This window comes from Aphanomyces astaci (assembly GCF_000520075.1).
Source record: "Aphanomyces astaci strain APO3 unplaced genomic scaffold supercont1.20, whole genome shotgun sequence".
NCBI classification, from domain to species: domain Eukaryota; phylum Oomycota; class Saprolegniomycetes; order Saprolegniales; family Verrucalvaceae; genus Aphanomyces; species Aphanomyces astaci.
This window is the reverse complement of record NW_009798283.1, coordinates 200,300-225,695: the sequence shown is the minus strand read 5'-3', so window position 1 is coordinate 225,695 and position 25,396 is coordinate 200,300. Positions and strand designations below refer to the sequence as shown.

Genomic DNA, 25,396 nt, shown 5'->3' with positions numbered 1-25,396 from the left:
CAAACGGGAAATGCAGGACATGATTGAGATTATCCGGATGATTGAGATATCTGCACCCGACGATGACTTGATGTTTGTAAGGAGCCCCAAGTGAATTTCGACTGAGACATCCGGATAATCTGATCCCAAGAATTTATGCTGTGATTATCTCATAAAAAGCCGGGACAGCGACAGCAAGTATTATTATAACATCTGAGCGACTACATTATTGTGCGCCTCCACATGTACTGTAACGATAGTAGTAAAAGTTATATGCCATGTGAGCAGGGTAAAGGAGCATAGAGTTTCCATAAGCTTAACGTTACTATTAATAGTACTGTAGTGTGTGAACAACAGTCGGAAATGTATGTCGTTCTTTCGAGACCAGCTCGCCCGAAACCCCAATATGTACATGTCAAGTTGTTGCTCAAGGCACTACATATACTGTGTTATAGTATCTCAAAATTAATGCTGCCATCTGCACCCGAATGGTCCTTGATTGCATGGTTGGAAGTCAAGGCTTTGGCCAGCCTTCGCGACGGGGTTGGTGACCCGCCTTCTGATTTGATTAACCAACAACCACGCAACTCATTTATATGTGGCCTGGTGTAAACCAAAATTGCCAGTACACTATCATGGTTAGTCCGCAATCATTGCGTTCATTATCACAGCGCTGCATGGCAAGGAAACGCATCCACCGACTAACGTTGAGTTATTGTCGGCTTTTGCAACACTTGGCGCGCATATACCATTTTTAAACGAGGTTAATATTGCGACCAATCAAATAGATGAGGTTGTATCAATTACAACCAATCAAACCGAGGTTTGGAACACGTTATATGCTGACGCACCGGTGTCAATTCAGCTTTAGCCGTAACAATCCAAAGCATTGGTAAGCCTTACATTTGACTCATGCGGTTGATGTAGAGAAGTAGACATGCTTCATACCTTTGATCTGCCAGATTTTATTCGTTTTTGGGTCGGGGTGCCAGATGCATTCCAACCATGGCAAATGGACAGATCGCAATTGAATTTAAAACGTAGTAGGTTTTATTGTACAATCCCACAACCAAATCCCCGTCGATTGGAATAGAATAAACTTACCACGCCTTCCAAAGCGCTGCCAATCGTCCTCAAATGCACGATTCGAACCATAGTGTCCTAACTACTGAGTAGGTATTACCTAAGGTCCCTAGCTCCATCCGCTAGATTTGTCTAGTTCGCGGGCGCTGCTGCACATGCGCGTGCTCGGGCGATAGTGAGCTTGTAAATACCGCGTAATTTCAATTTCACACTGTCAATTACCTAAGGTCCAGTTACCAAGTACTGTACAGTTGCAAAAGTCTTCACGAAGGTAGGATTTCTCTTCTTCATGATTCCTCCATTGCAAATTCGAGCAAGCCCATTCCGTTGTAAATGTGATTTACTATTGCAATTAGCTCGCTCATGCGTTTGCCTTGTCAACGGATAAATTGCCAGCATTTGACTGTAATCGCAAAGATGGCAGAGGGGTATAAGCCTATGGCAGAGTTGACATTGACTGTGAACTAAACTCGCTTTTTCCGGATATATGTGTACAAACAGCACAGAGTTTTATCCGGATCACAAAGTTTTTTCATTCCATGAAGTCAGCGCTGCCAATTTAAAAAAAACGAGGTTACTATGGCCCACGGAACCCAAATAAAAAACCAGATGTCAATATAATATATAATATTTTTGTGCTGTAAAGAGCTGGTCAGGCCATCTCCACAAGTGGGAATAACAGGCAGCACTCAACTCGCCGCCTACACCTCTACCTTCAAGCCTGCAGATCTAGCGCGATGAGCCGTGCCGCTCCAGCTACATATGATGGTCTGGACATCCAGTCTTTGGCTCAGTCGTGCAAGCTGCCTGCGTTCAACGACCTGAACCCATTTGCACACTACGGGCACAACAAGGCGTCCGCCGCGCAGCCGCAACACGAACATGGACCGTCCAGCGGTCGATGGCAGCCTGTCCCAGGTCTGATCCATTCCAAGGAAAGCTTAGCGTTGCGGCAATCGATCGGATCGATCTTGAAGCAAGTCCACGAAGAAGTGTCGACGGAGAAGCTCGAGATCCGCGCCAACACGCCAGAATACCGGTTGGAAAGCGACGATTGGATTGCCCACAAGAACAGCAAGAACGTGCTGCCGCCGACGCTCAAGTCAGTAGCTCGATTGCCCATGAGCCTGCTCACGGTGGACCCGCATGCGTGCGTGGGCCGCAAGGATCTAACCGACCTCCTCGTGTTTGGCAATTTGAAAAAGCGCGGGGAAACCAACAAAGCGTTCAAGCGCCGGTTCTTTGATTTGGAAGACAAGAAGTTGTCTTATTACCGCAAGGAACCGATGAAGAACGGCGTGATGCTCGGCAACAACGAAAAGGCGTCGCTGGTCACGGGGGTGATCAACCTCCACGACGTGTCGGCGGTCCAGCCGCATGCCGACCACAGCGTCGCATGGGGCTTTGAGCTGGTCACAACCAACCGGACGTGGGTGCTCGCGGCCGACTCGGAAGCCGAGTACTACCGGTGGGTCGAAGCTATCTGCCACTCAGTGCCGTTCCACTCGGTCAACATCATCTACCGCCGCATGCTGCAACTGGCCGAAGTGAGCGCGAACGCTGCCAACGAAGTGCGTCTTGTGCTGCTGCCATCGTACACTGTCGCAGAGACCGTCGTGCACATCTTTGAATGCTACCACAACATGCTCGATGCCGTGCCCCTGCATGCGTACGACCCGTCCGAGTACGCGCTCAAGCTCACGGGGTTTCGAGACTACATGATTGAACCCTCGCGCGAAGTGAGCGACTACCAGCACGTCCGCGAGTGCCTCCTGACCCGCAAAACGGTGTGCTTGACGCTTGTCCACCGGTCAAAAATTGACGGCCCAGAGTTGCTCAAGGGGCTGAGTCAGTCGCAGGATCTACTGTACAACGAAAAGGTGTGCCACTTGACAACCAAGTCGTCCCGATCGAATTTGAACTTTACGACGTTGGGCGGCGAGTGGAACGTCCACCGCCAGCAGCAGCAACCAGAGCGTCCAGTCGGCGCTGCTGATGCGACGACCAACCAAAACCACGACGACGGGCAACACGCCGTGGTTGTTGGCAAGAGCTGCGATTACCACGAACCGCTTCGCTTTTGCGTCAACCGTGTGCTAAACATTCCTCGGTTCACGACGCACTTGACGCGCAATGCCCATGAGATGGCCGTGGAAGGGCGGCCGCTGCTGTTCACCAACGGCGTAGTCGTGGTCGAGCTGTACAACGGCGGCAAGTTGATTGAAGAGCCGATTGAAACCACCGACGTCCGCTTGAAGGCGCAGATGGACGACGGGCTCATTGCGCTGTGGACCGAGCCGAAATGGTACCGCACCAAGACCCGACTAAATGAGATCCCGCGGTCTGCCCGGTTGGTGTTTACGCTCTACGGCGTGCGTAAAAGCCACAGCGGAAGCAGCAGCACCGGCGACGACCGCGAGCGCATCCTCACCACAGGCATCAACGTGTTTGACGTCCAAGGACTCATCGCCCAAGGCGAGCAATACGTGCAAATGATCGACAACTTGCACCGTTGTCACTATGGGTCGGTGCCCCACATTGTCGACACACACAAACCGTTGATCCACGTACGTCGGGTTTAAGATCTGTGAGCTGGTTATGATCGGTGCTTTTTGATTGGTTGGGATAATGGTTGGTGGTGGGGAAAGCAAGGTTTTGTGTGTGTGTTTTGAGTAAGTGACAGTGTTGGTTGGATATGTTGGGATGATATATCAAGTACAAGGTTGAATCATACCATGACAGTCTCGTGTTGTTGGAGTCCAATACTGATGAGTCAATTCGAGTTGGTTTTTGACGGACCAAATCGACCGACCAATCAAACCCCAGGACAATTTCCAAGGAGCCAATCAAACTCCTCGAATTCGATTTGCCATCTATTATAATAGTGTGAATGGTTTCACCCATTGTGCATCCGACACATTCAGGACAAAATTAGTCGACTGATGGACACCACCACAAAACGAAATCCACAAATTGTGGCTGAAAGCACAATATAAAGTCTCTGAAATATTTGCTACTACTTGTATATCATTGCGTGTAGGTTGTGTGGTCATGTAGTTTGAATTGAAACCAAGCATCTTGTGTGTATTGTGCTTTCGAGTGAAATTTCATTATTGTGTTGTGGCGTAGTTTCTCGTTGGAATTTAAATCGATTTGATTGGCTACCTCAGAAGAGCTCAACATTATTAGCCAATCAAAACCCATTTCTCAAAGAAATTTAACAACCAATCAGATCGATTGTGGATCGGTTTGGTCGATTCGATTGCACCCCAAATTTGTACTATCAAATCGACAATATATCTATTTATTCATGTTCGTTCTCTTATAGCAAGGAGCTCTGAACCTCATATACATGCTACTACGTCCCTATGTAGATTTCGCTGTCGTCGTACCACACAGACATTGCGTTCGACTGGAGCCAAGGCAACGGGTACGAATCGACCAAGAAGAAGACCAACTCGCACCGGAGCCAAACGCTTGAAAAGTCTGGCTGGCTCAAGAAAACTGGCAAGAGCTACACGCTGTCGCAGTGGCAGCGCCGGTGGTTCTCGCTCAACCAGACGACCAACTCGTTGTCGTACAGCGACGACGTGCACCTGCCTGCAAAGCACACAATCCACCTCGTGGGTGCGACAGTGTGGGCCGCGGACGAGCTCAATTCCAAGTTTACCACGTTCGTCACATCCAAGAGCACCAAGAAGGAGCAGCAGACGTGGGTGTTCAAGCTGCGGGCGGACGGCAGCAGCCGTGAGTTTGTCATGTGTGCCAGCACCAAGCAGGAGCGCGAGGAGTGGATGTCGGCGCTGGGGATGGTGGCGCGAGGCGAAACCTTCTCGGAGGAGGATGACGACGAAGACGACAACCAGTCGGAAGGTTCCGACAGCTTTGCCAACACGAGAACCAACAGCCACGCGCTTCGCTCGACGTCGTCGTCGTCTGACCGTCCGCCGTCGGTGCTGCGGTCGTTCACGATGCCCCAGTCGTCTGTGTTTCTCACACATCGCGCGTCGTCGGCGTCCAGTGTCTCAGGCGGCGTGGACAACAACGCGCGCGCCGTCGAGGACCTGCGCGACATCATCTCGCGCGACCCGCTCTACCGCCTCAGTTCGTACGAGAAGGCCATCATGTGGAAGAATCGGCACCAATTCAAAAACGACTTCGACGCGCTCCCACGGATCCTCACATGTGTCAACTGGAACGACTCGCGCGAAGTGGACGAGGTCCTGGGCATGCTGCCGCTGTGGAACACGGCGAGCCACCCCGCGGGGTACATTCGGCTGCTCGACATGGAGTTTGCCAACGAAGGCGTGCGGACGTTCGCGGTCGACAAGCTCAGCGAGATGGCAGACACGACGTTCAGTTACTTTTTGCCTCAGCTCGTGCAAGCGCTCAAGTACGAGAACCACCACGTGTCCCCGCTAGCCAAACACTTGATCAAGCGAGCGATTGAAAACCCCAACCAGATCGGATTTGACCTCTTCTGGGCCATGAAGGTCGAATCGTACAACGATCAGTTCAAGGAACGATATGGTCTGCTCCTCAACACGTACGTGGACGTATGCTCGCACAAGATGCGGTCGATTCTGGAGCTCCAGGACAAGCTGTTTTCAGAAAAAGGCGAGTTTGAAAAGATCTGCCAACTGGTCAAGCAACTGCACCATGACGGCAAGAGCAAGGACGACGTCAAGGCGGCGATGCGCGAACAACTCGGCAAACTCAACGAAACGTTGCCGAATTCGTACCAATTGCCCATCGACCCGCGGGTCGAAGTCGGCAAGATCCTAGTCCACAAGTGCAAAATCATGAGCTCGGCCAAGTTGCCGCTGTGGCTCGAGTTTGAAAATGCCGAAGAGGGCGGCGACCCCGTCGTGATCATCTTCAAAGCCGGCGACGACGTCCGCCAAGACTGCTTGACGCTGCAGTTGATCCGGCTCATGGACGAAATGTGGCGAGAAGACGGCAAGGACCTGGCCATGGAGCCATACAAGTGCGTGTCCACGGGCCCCATGACCGGCCTTGTCCAAGTCGTGCTGCATTCTGTCACAACCGCCGCCATCCACAAGCGCGGCGGCGGCGTCATCGGAGCGTTCGATGACACGAGTTTTGCCAGCTGGATCGGCGCCAACAACGGCGACGCACGCAGCTACAAGACGGCCGTGGACTTGTTTCTACGGAGTTGTGCGGGGTACTGCGTGGCCACGTACGTGCTGGGCATTGGCGACCGGCACAACGACAACATCATGGTACAAATCTAATGTGTGACACTGTGAAAATGTGTTCCTGACGACATAGGACGTTTGTAGATTACCAAGCAAGGCCGGTACTTTCACATTGATTTTGGCCACTTTTTGGGCTTTATGAAGTACCAGGTACGACGTCAAGATAATCGTATTTAGTTGGTACTAGTTAGTAGTTATATGGCGTTGTGTTCTTGTAGTACGGCATCAAGCGCGAACAGACACCGTTTGTGTTTACGCCGGAAATGCGCTACGTGTTCAAGCCGTCGACGGCGGAAGGTCGGGACGAGTACCCGCGCTTCCAAAAGCTGTGCGGGGAAGCGTTCAATGTGGTGCGGCGGCACATGCACCTGCTGGTGTCGCTGCTGCTGCTCATGATCCCCGCGGCCATGCCCGAGTTGCGACACCGTGATGACATCAGCCACATCGTGGAAGTGACGGCGCAAAAGATGACGGACGAAGACGCCGCCGCGTTCTTTGCAGACCTCACCAGTCAGTGCATGAACAGCACCATGAAGCGCATCGACAACACATTCCACATCCTCAAGCATAGATAGTCGAGTTCCATTCGACGAGTTGGTTCAGAACACGGATGAACATGATGTATTATCGAGTACTAGTAGTACATACGAAGCTTTCAACGTTGTACATGACTGGAACCCTAGTACAGTACTAGTAGTATATGGTACTATTAATAGTGTATGTATGCACACCGCTATTGACAGTAAGAGTACCGGTATGTATGCCTATTATGGTTGTCGAATGACCAGCCTAGATTATTCATGTAACGTGTTATGGTGTGGCAATGACGTTACTGGCAATATTGTGAATTCGCTATAAACGAATCAATATTGATTCACGCCGGAGTTCTGATTGGTTGAATCAACTTGTCCTTTCGAGCCAATCAAATATATCCACTCAAAAATGGATTAGCCAATCATAGCGGCGAGATGATTCGATTCGACGGGGTCTGGAAATTCGTATTGAATCCTCAATTAGACCTCATTCGATTCGACGGGGTCTGGAAATTCGTATTGAATCCTCAATTAGACCTCTTGTTCACTTCGTCACTGAACAAGAGGTCTACTAGACCTCTTGTTAGTGATAAATCAACACAACAATCATAAATTAGAAAAACCCACTCGTTGTGTCGATTTGTAGTGTACTACTACGTAGTGTACTTACTATACGTACTAGTAGTATAGTATTCGTTCGTCTAGTATGCCAAGGATGAATGCATATATATGAATATGAATGGAAGAACGTTGGTCGCGCAGAGATGTTTGGTGGTGGTCAGGCAAAAGTTAAGAGTATAAATATTCAATTTCCCGCCTCATATGTCGATGATTCCCCTCCCCCCCAACCGTTGATCGTTGTGATTGTACAAATAGATCTATAAGTTACTTGGAATGCTTCCACGCGTGCAAGACGTCGTCCACCGATTTCCACTTGTCATGCAGGCACTTGTTGATCAACTCGCCAAACAGGGAAAATGCATCGGGGGGTGTCATCTTGGGGTACAACGACGCCACGACGTAGTTGATGTCTTGGGCCCGCTGCAGCTCTGGCATGTCGGCGGGAATCATGAGCAGGAACAGCGACACCAGCAGGTGCATGTGCCCCCTCACGACATTGAACGCTTCGCCGGCAGTCCGCCCAAATCTGTCCATCTCGTGCCTGCCCGTGACCTTGGACGTCGCATGAAACACTTCGGCCATCGCCGGCGTAAACACAAACGGCGTCGTCTCGCGCTTCCACGCGACCCCTGCCACCGGTTGGTACTTGATGTACCCCAAAAAGTGACCAAAGTCAATGTGAAAGTACCGTCCTTGTTGCGTCACCTACATTCAAAACAATCAAAATTACGTCAAATATTGTGCAAATTTCCAGACTCAGTCGAATCGAATCATCACGAAGTAATCGACGCTATTATTGGCTAATCTAATTTTGAGTGGATTTTTGATTGGCTCTTACAGAAGTTTTACACGTATATTCAACCAATTAGAGCTCCAGCGTGATTCAATATATTGACATGATAAACGAATGTTGCAAGTTTATAGCAATAATACACAATACCAAACCAGCAAAAAGTCTAGCATATGTTGTCCGCCCATACATACCATGATGTTGTCGCTGTGCCGGTCGCCAATACCCAACACGTACGTGGCAACGCAGTACCCGGCACACGACCGTAGAAACAGATCGCCGGCAGCTTTGGCGGCAGAGTCCCGCGGGTTGTTCTCCTTGATCCAGTCCACAAAGCAGTTCTTGTTGAACGAGCCCATGGCTTTCCCCAGTAGTTTACCCGTGCCCGCTCGCGTATGGATGACCTTGGTTGTGACTGCATTCAGCACGACTTGCAACATCCCTGTCATGGGCCCCGTCGACACGCACCGGTACGGCTCCATAGCTAGGTCCTTGCCGTCTTCTCGCCACATTTCGTCCATGAGCCGGATCAACTGCAGCGTCAAGCAGTCTTGGCGGACGTCGTCGCCGGCTTTGAAGATGATCACGACGGGGTCGCCGCCGTCTTCGGCGTTTTCAAACTCGAGCCACAGCGGCAACTTGGCCGAGCTCATGACTTTGCACTTGTGGACTAGGATCTTGCCGACTTCGACCCGCGGGTCGATGGGCAACTGGTACGAATTCGGCAACTTGGGGTTCAATTCCGTGAGCTTGTCACGCAGCGCCTGCTTCAAGTCGTCGCATGTGACACCGCGGTGGTGCAACGCTTTGATTTCTTGGCAGATGGCTTCAAACTCGCCTCTTTCTGAAAACAGCTTGTCCTGGATCTCGAGAATCGACCGCATCTTGTGCGAGCACACATCCACGTACGTGTTGAGGAGCAGCCCATATCGTTCCTTGAACTGATCATTGTACGTCTCGACCTTCATGGCCCAGAAGAGGTCAAACCCGATTTGGTTGGGGTTTTCAATCGCCCGTTTGATCAAGTGTTTGGCTAGCGGGGACACGTGGTGGTTCTCGTACTTGAGCGCTTGCACGAGCTGAGGCAAAAAGTAACTGAACGTCGTGTCTGCCATCTCGCTGAGCTTGTCGACCGCGAACGTCCGCACCACGTCGCATGCAAACTCCTTGTCCAGGAGGGCAATATACCCCGCGGGGTGGCTCGGGGCTGCCCACCGGGTCAAGAGCGACGACACTTCAGCCACTTCGCGGGCACTCAGCCAGTTGACGCACGTGAGCACCCGCGGCAACGCCTCGAAGCAGTCCATCAGGTCGTATCGATTGTCCCACATGACACTCTTCTCGAACGCGCTGAGCCGGTACAACGGGTCGGTTTGTATCAAGTTGCGCAGGTACTGCAGCACTTTATGGCCGCTGCGGCAATGGACGGACGACAGCGCGCGCGTGGGAAGTAGGAGCTTGTCGTCCACCCAATCCTCCGACGCCACAAGCTGCAGCGCGTTCACCCACGACTCGCGCTCCTGGGACGTCTCAGCCGACAAAATGTACTCGCGGGTGCCGTTGGCCGGACGGACCTTGAACACCCACGTCTGGATCTCGCGCCTCGTCGTGGCTGTGAGTTTGTCCGTCAAGACCTTGTTGAGCAGGTCGTCGCGGAGGATTTCCGCACCCGCGAGCGGAATCACCTGTAGCGGGGCCGGCGACGGCGTCGGTGACTCCTGGTACGACAGCGTTCGGTCGAATTGGTCGAGTGAGAACCACCGCAACTTGAACGCCGTCGTCTTGTGGTTTTTGCCAGTCTTCTGGAGCCATCCGGCGCGGTTCAATGTCGGACTGCGAGGCGATAGCCGGGCGACGGTCTCGTCCTCTTTGATCCACGTCGTCAACGGGAGCCCCGCCCCGGGAGTGTACGTCGTTGCTGGGTTGTCCACTCTCCAGTCAAACTCGACATATTGGTGTGTGTGCTCGGTCTCGACTGCAAACTACACTGATATTGTCAGTACCATATATATATATATATAAATGGCCATCATGTATCAACCAATCCAACATACGATACAACCAGTGCAGAATTATACTCCAATATTGATCCTACATCACCAAGAAATGTCTAGTCGGCAAGTATAGATTCGTCCATATTGCACTTTAGGTTTGATGTATTCGTCACCAATGCATGAATATTAGTACGCCGGAGTATCTGAAATCCTTGTACTACTACGTAGTATATCAGTATATCATCCGTCATCATGGCAATGTCGTCCATATGTTTTCGTCAGTATGATATATCAGAACATATGGACGCGTCCTCAGCATATATCATTATATTGTCTTGTGTTTCTTCTAAACTGGAACGATTGATCGATACACAACCAAATGTATATCACAGAAGAATCATCGGCAGAAGGATATATTTAGCCAACCATCATCAACATCTAATTAGTGTGTGGCTTCAATTAGTGTGATACCATACGACAACTTTTTACATTCAAAATTCAGTAACAAAGAATCGATTATTGATAGATTTGGCGAATCTGCGGCACAAAAGTCAACCAAATTTTGGGGAAAAGGACAATAATATCTCTTGTCTCCAACATGATCATCATCATCATCCTGGCTTGTTGGGTTTATTCCAAAACTAGAGCGCGACATGGAGAATGAATCGACACAACCAAATGTACTCTAGCATCGGCAGAAGAATTGAGCCAATCAGATTGCACGACATAACCATCACCAAGGTCAATTAGTGTATGCCTAAAATTAGTGTGAAACCAATCACCACAGGACAACAACTTTTTACATACAACCTTCAGTAACAAAGAATCGATCCATCGATCGACTTGACGATTCACCCGCACAAAAGTCCACATTTTGAGTAAAAAGAGTACAATATCCACTATTGTGCTTTTAAGAGAAATTTCATTGTGTTGTGGTTTCTGGTTGGAATTTCAATCGATTTGATTGGCTACCTCAGTGGAGCTCAAAATTACTAGCCAATCAAAGCCTTCTCAATGAAATTCAACAACCAATCCGATCGATTGTGGATCGGTTCCCCAAATTTGTACTATCAAATCGACAATACTACCCATAACACAACTGACGATCTTGTGGTTTGTATGTACCTGCAAAAACGGCTGGTCTGGAAACACGACGTGGGGCACGGCGCCCGTGGTGCACGTGTGCGTGTTGTCTAAGAATTGAACAAAGTGCTCGCCCGGGACCAACATACCGTCCACATCAAATACATTCCATCCGGTGGTCATGATGCGCTCGCGTCCGTCGGCGGACACGCCAAAGAGCGTAAACACAATGCGCGCAGATCTTGGGATTTGGCACACGCGGAGCCGCGTCGCAAATGCTTTGGGGGCCAACCACACCCCAATCAAGTCGGGCAGGGGGGTCGTCGCTCCTGCTGCCTTGGTCGGTGGCGGTGGCAGACTTTTGAGGCGAATGTCGGACGTTTCCCCGACCAGTTCGACCCGTTGGCCAGCATGAACTAGCTCGATCTGGACGACGCAGTTGGCGTACTGCAGTGGCCTGGTCATGACTCCCTTTGCATGAGCCGTGCGGTGGACGTGCGTCGTGTGCCGCGGGATGTGCACCACGCGGTTGATGCTGAAGCGCAGCGTGTCCATGCACTGCGACGACGGCAGCAACGCCGAGTGATCGTACATGTCCATGTCGTCCAGATGATCGTATTCCAAGGTCGTACAATTCCAGCTGGGGCGGCGGTGGGACATTTGGCGAAGGCCATGGCGAGAGTTGGAGCCCGTCGACCTTGTGTACGTTTTGAAGATCTCGTCGTCCACTTGGTCGCACGCTTCCGCAATCTTGGACTTGTGCACGAGCGTGAGGCACAGTGTCTTCTTCGTTAAGATGCACTCTCGCACATGTTTGTATCTGCCCACGGGCTGGTTGTCTTCGATGAGGTAATCGCGGTACCCTGTCACTTTGAGTACGTAATCATTTGGGTCGTACACGTGCAAAGGCACGGCTTCGAGCATGTTGTGATAGCAGTTGAACACATGCTCCACCGTCTCCTTGACCGAGCACGACGGCAGCGTCACCAGGCGGACTTCGTTGGCCCCCGACGCATCCACTTCTGCCAGCTGCAGCATCCGCCGAAATACCACGTCCACACATTGGAACTTTACCGTGTGGCACAGCACACGGACCCATTCCTGGTAGTCGCCGTCGCTTTCGGCCTGTAGCACCCACGTGCGATCGCTTGTGACAAGCTCAATCACGTGGTTTGTGGGCTGACCTTGGAATGGCCGTACGAGCGACACGTCGTCCAGCTTGATGCTGCCCTTGACCTTGGGCGCGCCGCCAAACAGCTTGCGAGACGACTCTGGGGGCTTTTGATAGTACCGCATGACCTTGTCCTGGAGCACCATGTACCGCCGCTTCATGGTGGAACTCGCCGACTCGCCACGCTTCCACAAATATCCGTCGTGGGCGAGGTGCCGCCCCAACGTGTGCGTCGAGATGGCCTGGCCCGCCGCCTTGGACATGTCGAGGAGGCTGAGGGGCAAGCGCGCAACGGTCTTGATGGGCACGTCGATGTTGTTTGCTTGGGCGTTGTGCATGACCCAGTCGCCCTTTTCCAAGCGATATTGCGGCGTGTTGGCGCGAATCTCTAATGTTTCCGCCGACGTGTGCTCGTACACTTGGTTGAGAATGGACCCGATGGCACTCCGAAGAGCCATGCTTTCTTTGGAGTGCACGATGCCCTGCATCGGCTGCCATCGTCGGTGGGACTTGCCGCCGTTGGTGGACGTTGACGTGGCAGGGACGCGGCCGTAGTGCGCGTACGGGTTGACGTCGTGGAAGTCGGGCGTGGACACACCGCCGCCACCGCCGCCACTGTTGCCAGAGAAATTCGATGGTCGTCCCATGACGCTGAAGGAATTCTCGTCGTACGTGTGTGCCGTGCTGCCCCATCGGCTGTCATCCGAGGATGCGGTGGCTGCCATCACAGGCTTTGCTTCTCCTGCTGGTGCTGCTTTGAACGCAAATGGACTTCGCGACGGCGATCATCCGGATACCATCCGTGGCACTGTGTTCTCGTGGCTACAAACATTGAGTTCTCGTATGCCCGTCCGGATACCAACCCCAGATTGTTCGACCGCACGACCGACACGCACATCAAAACCATCCTTACAAAACTCAAGTATTCATTTTCCGGAAATATATCCGGTTGGCTGTTTTGGGCGATTCGTTTGAACAGAGTACTGTACGTACTCCGAAATGTTACTTACGGTCTGCAAGTACTTGCTGGTTAACGTTAAATATCTCTCAAGACGCCATCGATGGTGCTAGTGTGTAGCTCGAGAAGCATGACTATGTGCCTCGGACGATATATATGAATCGAGTTTTTCGTGAAATCTTAGCGCTAACGCGTTTCGGTGTTTCTCGCAAAATGTCCCTGCCTTTTTTTATTTTACAGTAGGGCTAGAAATTTCCACAGTAAATTAATTTCGAAACAATCGGTGATTGGTCAGAATGAATCCACGACCAGCAACGGTTACCTTTAGCAACTCACAAATTGGAAGTCAAATCCGATACAGTATTGTACGCACTCGAAAATATGCACGTCCTTGAAGGCAGTCGTTGTCAACGTATGTCCTCTAACGTTACGATGTCCATTGCATGCAGTGAGCCCTTGTTTGCATGAGCAATACATACCTAATACATGTATGTAACCGAAGATCTGGATCTCGCCTACCAGTCGTACAGTAGTATTACTCTACCACTGGTTGGGTTGATGTAACCGCCGTCGTTAACCTAAAAAACTACGTTATGATCCGTATTCCACCGCAAGACCTACAGGCTATGACCGCGCGACGCGGGAGTTTCCTCTCCAACACGTTTTCCCGTGGACAGAGCTTCGTCTTACCGCCACCGGTGCCTCTGTGCGCGACCACGGCGTCATTGTCGACGTCGTCGTCGACAGACGACTCGTCGGCCAGTGATTCGACCGCAATTGACATCCCTTCCTTTCACTCGTTAAACCCTTACGCACATTATGGCAGTAGCAACGATACGTCCGCGGCGTCCCGGTGGCAGCCTGTGCCAAGGCTCGTCCATTCCAAAGAAAGCCTCACGCTTCGGTACGCCATCGGCGACATTCTCACCGCAGTCCACGCGCACGTGACGCCGGCCACGCTGGAAATCCGTGCGGCAACTCCAGAGTATCGTCTAGAATCGGATGATTGGATTGGCCATGCAACCACTGCCAGTAACGGCGACAACAACACAGTCAAAGCCGTGGCGCGACTCCCTATGGACTTGCTAAAGCTTAACACGTCGTCGGCCACTTCGGAGGCGTCGCCCGCACTGTCCGTGTCTGGATGGCTCAAGAAGCGCGGGGAGACCAACAAAGCGATGAAGAAGCGCTACATGGAGCTCGAAGACCGTGCATTGTGCTACTACAAGCGCAAGCCGGAGACGAAGACCGGGGAGAGCCTGCCACGCGCCCAAAAATCCCTGTTCATGAAGGGCCAAATCGATCTCGACTCGGTGTCGTCTGTCCAGCCCACCGTGATCAAGGGGGCGTCCGTCACGTGGGGCATCGACCTCGTCACGACCAACCGGACGTGGACGCTGCAAGCCGAATCCGAGGCCGACTATGACATGTGGGTCAACTGTTTGTGCAATTCAGTGCCGTTCCACTCGGTGAACATTGTGTTTCGTCGCATGCTGCAGTTGGCAGAAGTGAGCGCATCTGGGCCAAACGAGGTGCGTATGGTGCTGCTGCCGTCCCACACAGTCGAAGCCACGGTCGCCAACGTCTTCAAGTGCTACCACAACATGCTCGACGCCACCCCCCTGCACCCCCACGACCCAAAGGACTATGTGCTTAAGTTTACTGGCTTTCGAGACTACATGTTGGATCCCCTCCAAGAAATCGGCCGATACCAGCACGTAGCAGAGTGTTTTCTCACGCGCAAGACGTTGGGGTTGACGCTGGTACATATCTCACATATCAACCAAGTTGCCACCATGTCGCCATCACTTTTTGCGGCTGCTGCGTTTCTGCACGCCATCAGTCCGCCACACGATACGTCCATGGCGATCACGACGCTGGGCGCAGACTGGAAATGCCAGCCGCCTCAGCAAGCGGGGGCCGCAACGTCTAGTAGTACTACTGGAGGGAGTAGTCGAGGGGAAGTGGTGGCCAGCGGTCAAATCGGCACGTCGTCGGCAGTCCGGCTGCAATTTCGTCGTGTTGTCAACATTCCCCGGTTCACGTGTGCGCTAAAACGAAGTGCGCACGACGCGGGGGCGGTGGAGCGAAAGCCGCTGACGTGTGTGTCTGTATTTGTGCGGGTGGAGCTGTACGACGGCGGTCAGCTGCTGGAAGTGGTGGGGGAGACTGCGGAGGTGCCACTGCGGGCGATACCAGGGGGAACGAACTTGTTGGTGGCACAGTGGGGCCCCAACTCGACGACGGACCCGGCACTATCCTCGTGGCTAGAGAGTACCCTGCGGCTGTGTAATGCACCGCGATCGACCCGCGTAGTGCTGACAGTGTGCAGCGGCGGCCCGCGGCAACTCGACCGGGGATGTGTACTTCTCACCACCGGATACAACTTGTTCAACATCGACGGCGTGTACGTCCAAGGCGAGCAGTACATTCAGATGTGGGACAACTTGCACCATGCCAGATACGGTCCCGTGCCCCATGTCGTGGCGCCAGAACGTCCGTTTGTCCACCTCGAGTTGCAGAGCAACTCAAGCAGCAGCAACAACAACAACTCTGTGGTAGTGTTTGACTGGTGCGAGCAACTCCAGCTCCCGCATGAGCCCCCGCCCCTCGTCGTGCAACCGTACATAACGCCGTCGTCGTCATCGCCATCCCCGCCCAAAATAGCCCTCAAAGCGCGCCGCGCGGACTCTGTGACCAAGGAAGGGTGGCTGAAAAAGACGGGCAAGTTTCACTCGCTCACGAACTGGCAGCCTCGGTGGTGTGTGCTAAGTCAAGTATACGGGGCGTTGTACTATGGCGATGGTCCGAACATGCGACACAAAGGCGCGATCGACCTCGCGCAGGGGGCGACTGTCACGACGGCCGACGAGCTCAACGAGACGTACACGACGTTCGCTGTAAGCAAATGCACTCGAAAGGAGCAGCGCACGTGGGTGTTCAAGGTCCAGTCCAACGAAACCTCGCGGGAGTATATATTGTGCGCCGCCACGCGGCAGGAACGCGACGAGTGGATGCTGGCAATCAAGGTCGTGGCCAACCCCGGCATCGACGGGACCGCCGAGTCTGTGGCCGACCTTCGGTCCCTCTTGATGCGGGATCCTCTGTTTCAGCTAAGCGACTTTCAGCAAACGCTGCTGTGGCGCCACCGTCTGCTGTTTGTCGATTCGTTTGAAGCGCTACGACATGTACTCGAGTGTGTCAACTGGCAGAATGCGGTCGAAGTCGCCGACATGCTGGCGTTGCTGCCCCAGTGGGCCAAACCGCAACACCCGGCGGCGTACATTTTGCTGTTGGACATGCAGTTTGCCCACGAAGGCGTGCGTCACTTTGCAGTCACTCGGCTGGGGGAAATGGCCGACTCAACCTTTCGCTGCTTCCTGCCACAACTCGTGCAAGCGCTCAAGTACGAGAACCATCACGTGTCCCATCTGGCCAAGCTGTTGATCCAACGGGCGATTGAAAACCCCAACCAAATCGGGTTTGACCTCTTCTGGGCCATGAAGGTCGAGTCGTACAACGACCAGTACCAAGAGCGCTACGGCCTGCTCCTCAACGCCTACACGGACGTGTGTTCGCTGAAAATGCGCGGCATCCTTGAGCTCCAGGACAAGTTGTTTGCGGAAAAAGGCGAGTTTGAACGCATCTGCCAACACGTCAAGGCGCTGGCCCACGCAGGCAAGACCAAGGACGAGATGGTGGCGGCGCTGCGGGAACGCTTGACGACCCTCAACGAAACATTGCCGTTGTCGTACCAGCTGCCGCTCGACCCGCGTGTCGAAGTCGGGAAAATCGTCGTCCGCAAGTGCAAAATCATGAGCTCGGCCAAATTGCCGCTGTGGCTCGAGTTTGAAAACGCCGAAGAGGGCGGTGACCCCGTCGTGATCATCTTCAAAGCCGGCGACGACGTCCGCCAAGACTGCTTGACGCTGCAGTTGATCACGCTCATGGACGAAATGTGGCGAGAAGACGGCAAGGACCTCGCCATGGAGCCATACAAGTGCGTGTCGACGGGGCCCATGACGGGCATGTTGCAAGTGGTGCTGCATGCCGTCACAACTGCCGCGGTCCACAAGCGAGGGGGTGCGCTGGGGGGTATCTTTGGCGCGTTCAACGACGTGAGCTTTTCCGACTGGATCGCAGCCAACAACGGCGACCCGCGGAGTTACAAGACGGCCGTGAATTTGTTTCTACGCTCGTGTGCTGGGTATTGTGTGGCCACGTATGTGCTGGGCATTGGCGACCGCCACAACGACAACATCATGGTACGCATTTCCAAATCTGCTGTGACACTGTGACTGGTTTTTATTTTCCGACACAGGATAACACGTTTGTAGATCACCAAGCAAGGCCGGTACTTCCACATTGACTTTGGTCACTTTTTAGGTTTTATGAAGTATCAGGTAACGTTACACACACAGAGTACTCAATTTCATGAATGCCTGCTGGTTGGCTAGCCAACAACGTAGCTATGACATTTGGACAATAGTTTTCAACCTGCGATGACGTTGGGAATGTTGTATTGTGTATAGTACGGCATCAAGCGCGAACAAACCCCGTTTGTGTTTACGCCGGAAATGGCTCACGTGTTTGGAGGCGTGGGCACGGACGAGTTTAAGCGCTTTCAAACCACCTGTGGCGACGCGTTCAACGTGGTGCGACGGCACTTGCATCTGCTGGTGTCGCTGCTGCTGCTCATGATTCCCGCCGACATGCCAGAGCTGCGAACACGCCATGACATCAGCTACCTCGTCGAAGTGTCGGCCACCGAGCGAACTGACCAAGAGGCATCAGCGTGGTTTGCCGGGCTGATCGTCGAGTGCATGAACAACACTTTCAAGCGCATTGACAATGCCCTCCACATAATCAAGCATCGATAGCCCCAACGTACTGTAGTCCATGGTTCCAGGGTAACTCAAAAGTGAATTGTGTGTCATGTCGTGTTTTCATTTGGTCTTCCACATGTACAATATCCAAGCCATATGAATTCTAGCAACCAGGTCGAGAAGGCAAAAAATATACTAGTACACGCGCCTACCGAGAAAGAAAGAGAAGTGATCATGCGTAGCAATGTAAGAGTTGTTTGATTGTACACCAAGCAAGGGTGTTACTCCGAGTACCACGCAAAGGGTTGTCTGCATGAAGAGCAATATGTACAGTCTGTATCAATGCAGTAGCCAAGCATAACTGTGGGTAACGTTACAGTGCGATGAAGTTCTGGACAGTTCGTTTGTAAATACAAGATCGCAAGCTAGTGGATTGTGTGACACTGCAGCGATTGAGATGTTGAGCAAGTGGCCTTCACTGCCAAGTGTCGACACCATCACTGCCCACATTGTCATCCATGTTGTAAGATTCGTAGATATCAAGTTCATTGTGATTCCATACAATAATTGCCACGTCACGGCAACTGTAAACGGTCGTCAATTCGCAGCAATGGCAGCTTATGATTGGTGAGTTATGCTGTTGGCCCAGCCAATCGGATCAGTCCCCCTGTCGACGAGTCGACAAGTGGAAATATGAGAAGCCTGCGTACATACGGTATCAGGAAATCTAACCAGTCATCATTACTGTACAACTCCAACTTTATTACGACGACGGTCTCCGCACAGTTTGCTGTATTGGTCGACGAAGACACTCCCATTGAGTTTAGCTACGCAATATGTTGAAACCTTACTGTTAAGAGTTGAGTTTGGCTCACTCCGATACTAAGCGTTGACCGGGAGAATTGCAGGAACCACGACCTGACCTCCAGCTTGAAGGGCTCACTTTTTTCATACCATGTACTAGTACGTGCACTGGCTATAGAAGTTTAAGCGGATGTCTCAACCATCGACGTGGCAACAGTTGAGATGATATACGGAATTCTGGGGGTACGATTGAATGAGAGGTCATCGGCTAGTAGCCATCGGGCGTATGTCGTGCAATTCCTGGCTCAGCAAGTATTTCGAATGGGGTCCAGCAGATACTAGATTGGTAGACAGCGTCCATCCACATTTAACAGCACCATGACGAGCCACAATAATGGCTAACCGACAGTGGCAGGGCTCTTAACATTGGGGACGGTGGCGCCGTAGAATTGCTTGAGGCCAGGTACAGATGCACTCGATGGGGGTGCCGAGGGACTGACGCCGTTTGTACTAGTGTGGTCGGTACTATACGTATACAAGTAACGCTTAGGTTCAGACAGCACTGGGATTTGCACTCGGCACACTGTCGAAGGTGATATCCGTAACCGACAACAGTTATCACCACTGGTATGCTCCAGATAATTACTTGGAATAAAACGCGTTAAATGTACTGACAGTGAACTGAAAACTTTGGACAACAGTATTACTACTGTAGTATACTGTATGTACCTAACGTTAGCAAGCGCTGTACTACCGGTAAGTGTGAGAGCAACAGGTGTTTCAACGTCCGTAGTGGTGCTGCCAGCCTGTGCATTTTTCCATAGACAAGGATCAACTATAAAACGTTGTTTAAAAAGCGATACGTCATTAAAACCATCGTGGAACAATACTGGTACTAGTATTATTATTATACCATACTACTATATTATTAATAATGGTAGTACCACCCCAAAGTCTACTTCGAAGTACGAGGGAATTTACTGTCAGCCACACCGAAGTTCATTTGAATACCTTACCAATCAGAATCATCTTTGTCAACACAGTTGGTTTGATTTGCTAAAATAATTAATATTGGCCAATCAGCCTTCAACATTTAGATTCTCGTTCGATTAAGTCAGTCACCGTACTTCGAAGTGGTCCGTAGTAATGCAAAAAACTGTATGTTACTAGTACTTTACCGGTACATACTCTGGAGTACACAAGTACTTTCGTACTCCAAGGCGCTTCAATTCAAGTGCATGGAGTGGATGTTGACGTCGTGCGGTCGAATGCATCTTCACACGAATTTATCAGCATAAAGCATGGCTGATGTCGTGCATCACCCGTTGTTGACTTCGTCGGCCCCCCAACTTCAAACAGTATGTATCCTGACGTTCTAAACCTTGAACCTGTCGTGTGACACGACACATGTCCAGATTCGCTTGGGATGTGAAGCACCGTATATGCTGAAGTTATCGGGGCGTCTCGTGGACGAGTAAAAAAACCTGCATTAACCAACCTGTGGCCCGGGTCACCCGACGCCAGTAGGTTGGTATGGAGATTCGACGGCGGCGGGACACGCACTCGTATGTAGATGGCGTCCGTGACGATCGCGGCTTTCCATAGATCGACGAAATGGCCTTGGTCGAGAATGCGGGACCACGTCATGTTCTGTCAAAAGGTGAAATATGCGACCTGCGTAAAAATACACTTGGGATTTGTATACTCGATGAAACCGCTGCCGCTAATTAAGTATCTTGTTTCGCGCTTTTTGTATTGTTGGACCTGCAATTCGGCATTTTTCGATTTCGAGACCCATCACAAAACCGCGCGGCGACATGATGTGGAACTACGGTATGCTCGTGCCGGAAGTGACGGCACTGCATCGTGCGGTGCGAGGGACGGACAATCAGTTGGACTGCATCACGTCCACCCTCTCCCCCTGCGACATCCCCACGACCGTGCGGGCTCACGTCCATGCGTCGACGACGACCTCCCCTCAGCACAACCAACCCATCACGTGGCGGTCACCCGTCCTCGTCGACATGCACACCCAACGCAATCACAAATTCAAACTCAAGCGACAGTTCCTCGAAATGCACGGACAGGTCCTGTACCTGGGCAAACACCCGACGTCAATGCAAGTGTTGCTGCACCTTGACGACGTCACTGCGGTTGAACCGTCATGTCTGGAACCCCACAGTCTCCTCGTAGTCACAGCAAGTACGTATATCCTCGTTGCCCTCGCAGACGAACGCGAATATACCAGGTGGAAAGCGCTCTTGCGCCATGCACGCCCCCTCGGCTACGACGGAACGTTGCAGATCAAGGTAGGTGGTGTCCATCAACTTCAATCGTTTGTTACACTTATTTCCCTTGCAGGCGCATGACGATGTCCCGACGGTCGACACGACGCTGCGAACAGATTGGAGTGTCGCCGAGTGCATGGCACACGTGGGGCTGGATGAGGACAAGTTTTGCATTCACGTGAACGGCACAAGTCAGTACTGGACAGACCCGTCGGCTTGTTTGGAGGACTTTGCGCCGCCAGGGAAGTCGCTGCAGCTCACAGCAGTGTCGTATCCCGCGCCACAAATCTCCACGTCATCGCGGTCAATGTGCAATGCGTTGAATGTACGCTTCCACAAGATCTGCCACGTCTTTCAACATGTCGTCGACGTCAAGGGAGGCCATCGACATCTCACAGAGCGATTGGACAGCACAGCATGCGTGCTTCGGTTGGAAGTCGTGGAAGGATCGCATGTGCACTGCGCCGTGGACACTGCTCCGTTCCTCCTCATGCCAGACAACAGTCGACACCTGGACAACGTATGGTACACCCTTTGGAACGTTCCTGCTGCCTCGTTGACTTCGTCGTGGCGGCTCATGTGCACTGTCTTTGCCGTGACGAATCAGCCTGAAGAGGATGGGCAAGGTACGGTACATATCTTGTTGACTGCATTACTTCGTCACACATTATGACAGGTTCAACACCTCCCATCTACGGTAGGCAACGATGATGCCAGTACGACTTGGACCAAGTTGGCGACCACGGGCATGCAGCTACGACACGTGGATGGAGATGTCGTCGATGGCCATACACATCTCCAACTGCTGGACTCGACCGCCGACCTGCTGCATGGGCCGCTCCCGCTGGGAGTCGTGCACGGAGCTCCATTCGTTCACGTACGTGTGTTTTTACGAATCGTTTGCATTTGACGTCGTCGTCGTATATGATCACACTACTAGATGGAATTTCAGTGGCAAGACTTGGACTTTACCCGTCGACCAAGCCAGCAACTCGCAGCTCTGAGCGACTCTACAATCATGAAGCAAGGGTTGGTACATGTGCTGCAAAGCAGTAGCGGCGGCGGCGGCGGCCGCCTGGGCAGTGGCAAGCTGTGGTCGCATTGGGTGTCCAAGTGGTGCGTGTTAACGAGCCACGGCCACATCGTTCTCCGTCCAGTGGACCATACCGATCCAGGCGCTGGCACGACGAAGCTCATGTCGTTTTCGCTCACGGACGCTACCAGCTTCCACGTGACCGACAAGCTGAACGCCACGAGCCGCCGCTCGAGCAACGCCGGGTCGAAATCTACGCAAAAGGTGCACACAACCCACGCCTTTACCATCGACGTGGACGCGGCCACGACGCTCGTGCTGGGCGTGGCGACTCGAAATGGCCGGGACGACTGGCTGCACACCCTTCGCGTGGCCACGTCATCGGTGGCTGCCCGCAAGAGCATCGACTGGAGCTTTCGAGGTACGAGCTTGAGCGACGACACGACCACGTCCGCCGACGACCACGTCTCGAGCATCATCACGAACCACCATTGGCTGCAGTGGCTGCTGGAACGCATGGCCCAGGACCCGTTGTTTGCGCTCAGTTCGTACCAGCGCTCGTTGCTGTGGCAGTTTCGCCAGTCGTTGCCCAAGACATTTGCGTTGCTGCCTCGGTTGCTCACGTGTCGCGAGTGGAGGCAGCCAATGTACCACGACGAACTGGTGAGTCTATTGGACACGACGTTGCCGCCGGCGCACCCCACCGAGTACCTGAGCTTGCTCGGCCGTCCACTGGCGCATTTGAGAATCGTACGCGAGTTTGCTATTGACAAGTTGGACTCTGCGCTCGACGATGACATGCTCGCGACGGTGCTGCCACAGCTCGGTACGTTTGATTGTCATCCTATGAGCGTTTGAATGTATTGTCTTTCTTTTACCCTTGCACTTTTGGGCGGCTAATTCGCCAAATCCGTTGATCGATTCTTTGACATTTGTATGTAAAACTCGTACGAATTTCATTCACACACTAATTCAATGTTGAAATGGTCTTTGAGTGGATGATTTGATTGGCCACTGGATTCCTGTTGTGCGTTTTGATTGGTCGTATATCGCTTGTGTGCCGATGTGGTTGTTATTTTGCTCGTTCGATGGAGTGCCCAACTCTAATTTCGAATATATCGACTTGATGATTATTTGAATAGTGCAATGCATGAAGTGGGAGCCATATGCTGCCAGTCGGTTGGTGTCGTGGGTGGTTCATCGCGCGGTGGACGGCGCGCCCATGTTGCTGGGGGTGCCGTTGTTTTGGGCGTTACACGTGGAATCGTTTGTACCGCATTATACCCAGCGCTTTCAACTGCTGGTTCAAGCATATTTGATGGTACGACTTCCCCCCTAACGTTACACTAACTACTATGTACAACTAGCCCCAGTATGCTGTCTCTGTGCACACTATATATATATATATTCACGATTGATATATATATATATATATATATTCACGATCGATATATAGATATATATTCACGATCGATATATATATATATATATATATTCACGATTGATATATATATAAATATATATATATATTCACAATTGTTTTTTGTAGGCAGCAGGTCGATCCATGCGTCGGATGCTTCACAACCAACTGGATTTGTGCCAGCACCTTCACCGCATTGCGCGCGACATGCAGACGGCCGCGGCAACGTCGTCATTGGACAGTCAATTGCGGGCACGACTGTGTGCGTTGAACGTGTCGTTTGCTGGCCGGCTATCGCTGCCCCTGCACTCCAAGTGCACGTTGGTCGAGTTTATCTCGTCCGAGTGTCGAGTGCTCAAGTCGCCCAAACGGCCGCTGTGGCTAACACTCGAGACGGCCTCTCGCACCAAAGTGCGCGTGATTTTCAAAGCCGGCGACGACGTTCGCCAAGACATGGTGACGCTGCAGCTGTTTGGGCTCATGCAGCAGCTGTGGCGTGATGCGAATATCCCCGTGCAGCTGCAATTGTACGAGTGTGTGGCCACGTCCCCGTCGAGCGGCGTGGTGGAAGTCGTCGGTGATGCCATCACGACGGCGGCGATTCACAAGGAAGGCGGGGTCTTGGGTCCCATGCAGGACATGCGATTTGCCAAATGGCTCGAAACCCAAAACGCGTCGTCGCCCAAACATTACATGCAGGCGCTGGATCTGTTTCGACGGTCTGCGGCGGGGTACTGCGTGGCCACGCACGTGCTGGGCATTGGCGACCGGCACAACGACAACATCATGGTAGGTCTAGTCGCGATCGTGTCCTCTTTACTAGTACTCGTTAGTTGAAGACAACTAACTATGTACATTGGATGAGTAGATGACGCGACGAGGCCAGTACTTTCACATTGACTTTGGGCACTTTCTTGGCCACTGCAAGTACCACGTACGTTGTGTCGGTCTAGTTATTTGTTGGAAAGGTTGGGGGATTGAGATTGGATTTTTTTTGTAGATGAACTTTAAGCGCGACCAAACGTCGTTTGTGTTTACAAAAGAGATGGCATTTGCCCTCGGCGGCACCGAGTCTCCGTTTTTCGCGACGTTTGTGGCATTGTGTGGTCGGGCATTGAACCAGCTTCGCCAGCACGTGCATTTGATTTCGACGTGGCTAACGCTCATGGTGCCGGCCAACATGCTCGAGCTGCAAGACGTGCACGATATTTATTTCGTGGTGGAGGCCCTTGTCATGGGTACTTACACATCCGTATGTATGAGATTTAGCTCATTTGATTGGAATATATATAGACTTGACGCCCACGGAAGCGGCGTTGGATTTTGCCGGGAAAATCCAAACCTGTCTTGGTGACCCGTACAAGCGCATTGACAACACTATCCATAATTTAGTGCACTTGCTGCGGCCGTAACGTCGTTATTTTATTATACGTTCGTTGTTGTTTTAAGTTGGCGTGGTTTTGGCGTCAATTCCGAGTCGACGGAACTGTAGTTTGGGGACTATTAATATATATATATATATATAGTTGCATTTAAAGGGTAAAGGAATTCACAAGGCCTCGTTTTAATTTGGCGTGGTTTTGTTTTTTAATTT

General features: G+C 52.0%; 5 protein-coding genes across 8 annotated transcripts; 3 read left to right on the top strand and 2 right to left on the bottom strand.

Moving 5' to 3' along the window:
- The first annotated feature begins 1,710 nt into the window (after positions 1 to 1,710).
- Positions 1,711 to 6,956, top strand: H257_08754 (hypothetical protein). Of its 3 annotated transcripts, XM_009834793.1 has the most exons (5): positions 1,711 to 3,629; positions 4,437 to 5,608; positions 5,674 to 6,305; positions 6,366 to 6,431; positions 6,500 to 6,956. In XM_009834793.1, the coding sequence occupies exons 1-3, from the start codon at positions 1,800 to 1,802 to the stop codon at positions 5,687 to 5,689; spliced, it is 3,018 nt and encodes a 1,005-aa protein (XP_009833095.1). In that variant the 5' UTR covers positions 1,711 to 1,799; the 3' UTR covers positions 5,690 to 6,305; positions 6,366 to 6,431; positions 6,500 to 6,956. The 3 variants fall into 3 exon arrangements, with proteins under 3 accessions (XP_009833095.1, XP_009833093.1, XP_009833094.1); XM_009834791.1 differs by having other exon boundaries at positions 4,437 to 6,305; XM_009834792.1 differs by having other exon boundaries at positions 4,437 to 6,305; positions 6,366 to 6,956.
- Positions 6,957 to 7,596: 640 nt separating this feature from the next.
- H257_08753 (hypothetical protein) lies at positions 7,597 to 13,228 on the bottom strand. The gene is made up of 3 exons (XM_009834790.1): positions 11,345 to 13,228; positions 8,420 to 10,207; positions 7,597 to 8,140 (listed from the first exon to the last, which is right to left on the bottom strand). Exons 1-3 carry the CDS (start codon positions 13,196 to 13,198, stop codon positions 7,700 to 7,702), a joined length of 4,083 nt encoding a protein of 1,360 aa, XP_009833092.1. The 5' UTR covers positions 13,199 to 13,228; the 3' UTR covers positions 7,597 to 7,699.
- Positions 13,229 to 14,022: 794 nt separating this feature from the next.
- Positions 14,023 to 18,374, top strand: H257_08752 (hypothetical protein; the record flags this gene model as incomplete). Its single annotated transcript, XM_009834789.1, has 3 exons — positions 14,023 to 17,696; positions 17,769 to 17,834; positions 17,964 to 18,374. Coding segments are annotated over 3 exons (4,088 nt in total), but the record flags the coding sequence as incomplete, so codon positions are not given.
- A 1,085-nt stretch (positions 18,375 to 19,459) lies between these two features.
- On the bottom strand, positions 19,460 to 20,708 carry H257_08751 (hypothetical protein; the record flags this gene model as incomplete). The annotated part of the gene is made up of 2 exons (XM_009834788.1): positions 19,460 to 19,586; positions 20,560 to 20,708. 2 exons carry the CDS (start codon positions 20,706 to 20,708, stop codon positions 19,460 to 19,462), a joined length of 276 nt encoding a protein of 91 aa, XP_009833090.1.
- Positions 20,709 to 20,840: 132 nt separating this feature from the next.
- On the top strand, positions 20,841 to 25,301 carry H257_08750. 2 transcript variants are annotated; one of them, XM_009834786.1, is made up of 9 exons: positions 20,841 to 21,370; positions 21,423 to 21,975; positions 22,051 to 22,226; positions 22,290 to 23,208; positions 23,525 to 23,703; positions 23,932 to 24,591; positions 24,671 to 24,736; positions 24,803 to 25,040; positions 25,096 to 25,301. In XM_009834786.1, the coding sequence occupies exons 1-9, from the start codon at positions 20,879 to 20,881 to the stop codon at positions 25,212 to 25,214; spliced, it is 3,402 nt and encodes a 1,133-aa protein (XP_009833088.1). In that variant the 5' UTR covers positions 20,841 to 20,878; the 3' UTR covers positions 25,215 to 25,301. The 2 variants fall into 2 exon arrangements, with proteins under 2 accessions (XP_009833088.1, XP_009833089.1); XM_009834787.1 differs by having other exon boundaries at positions 24,803 to 25,301.
- Positions 25,302 to 25,396: the final 95 nt, after the last annotated feature.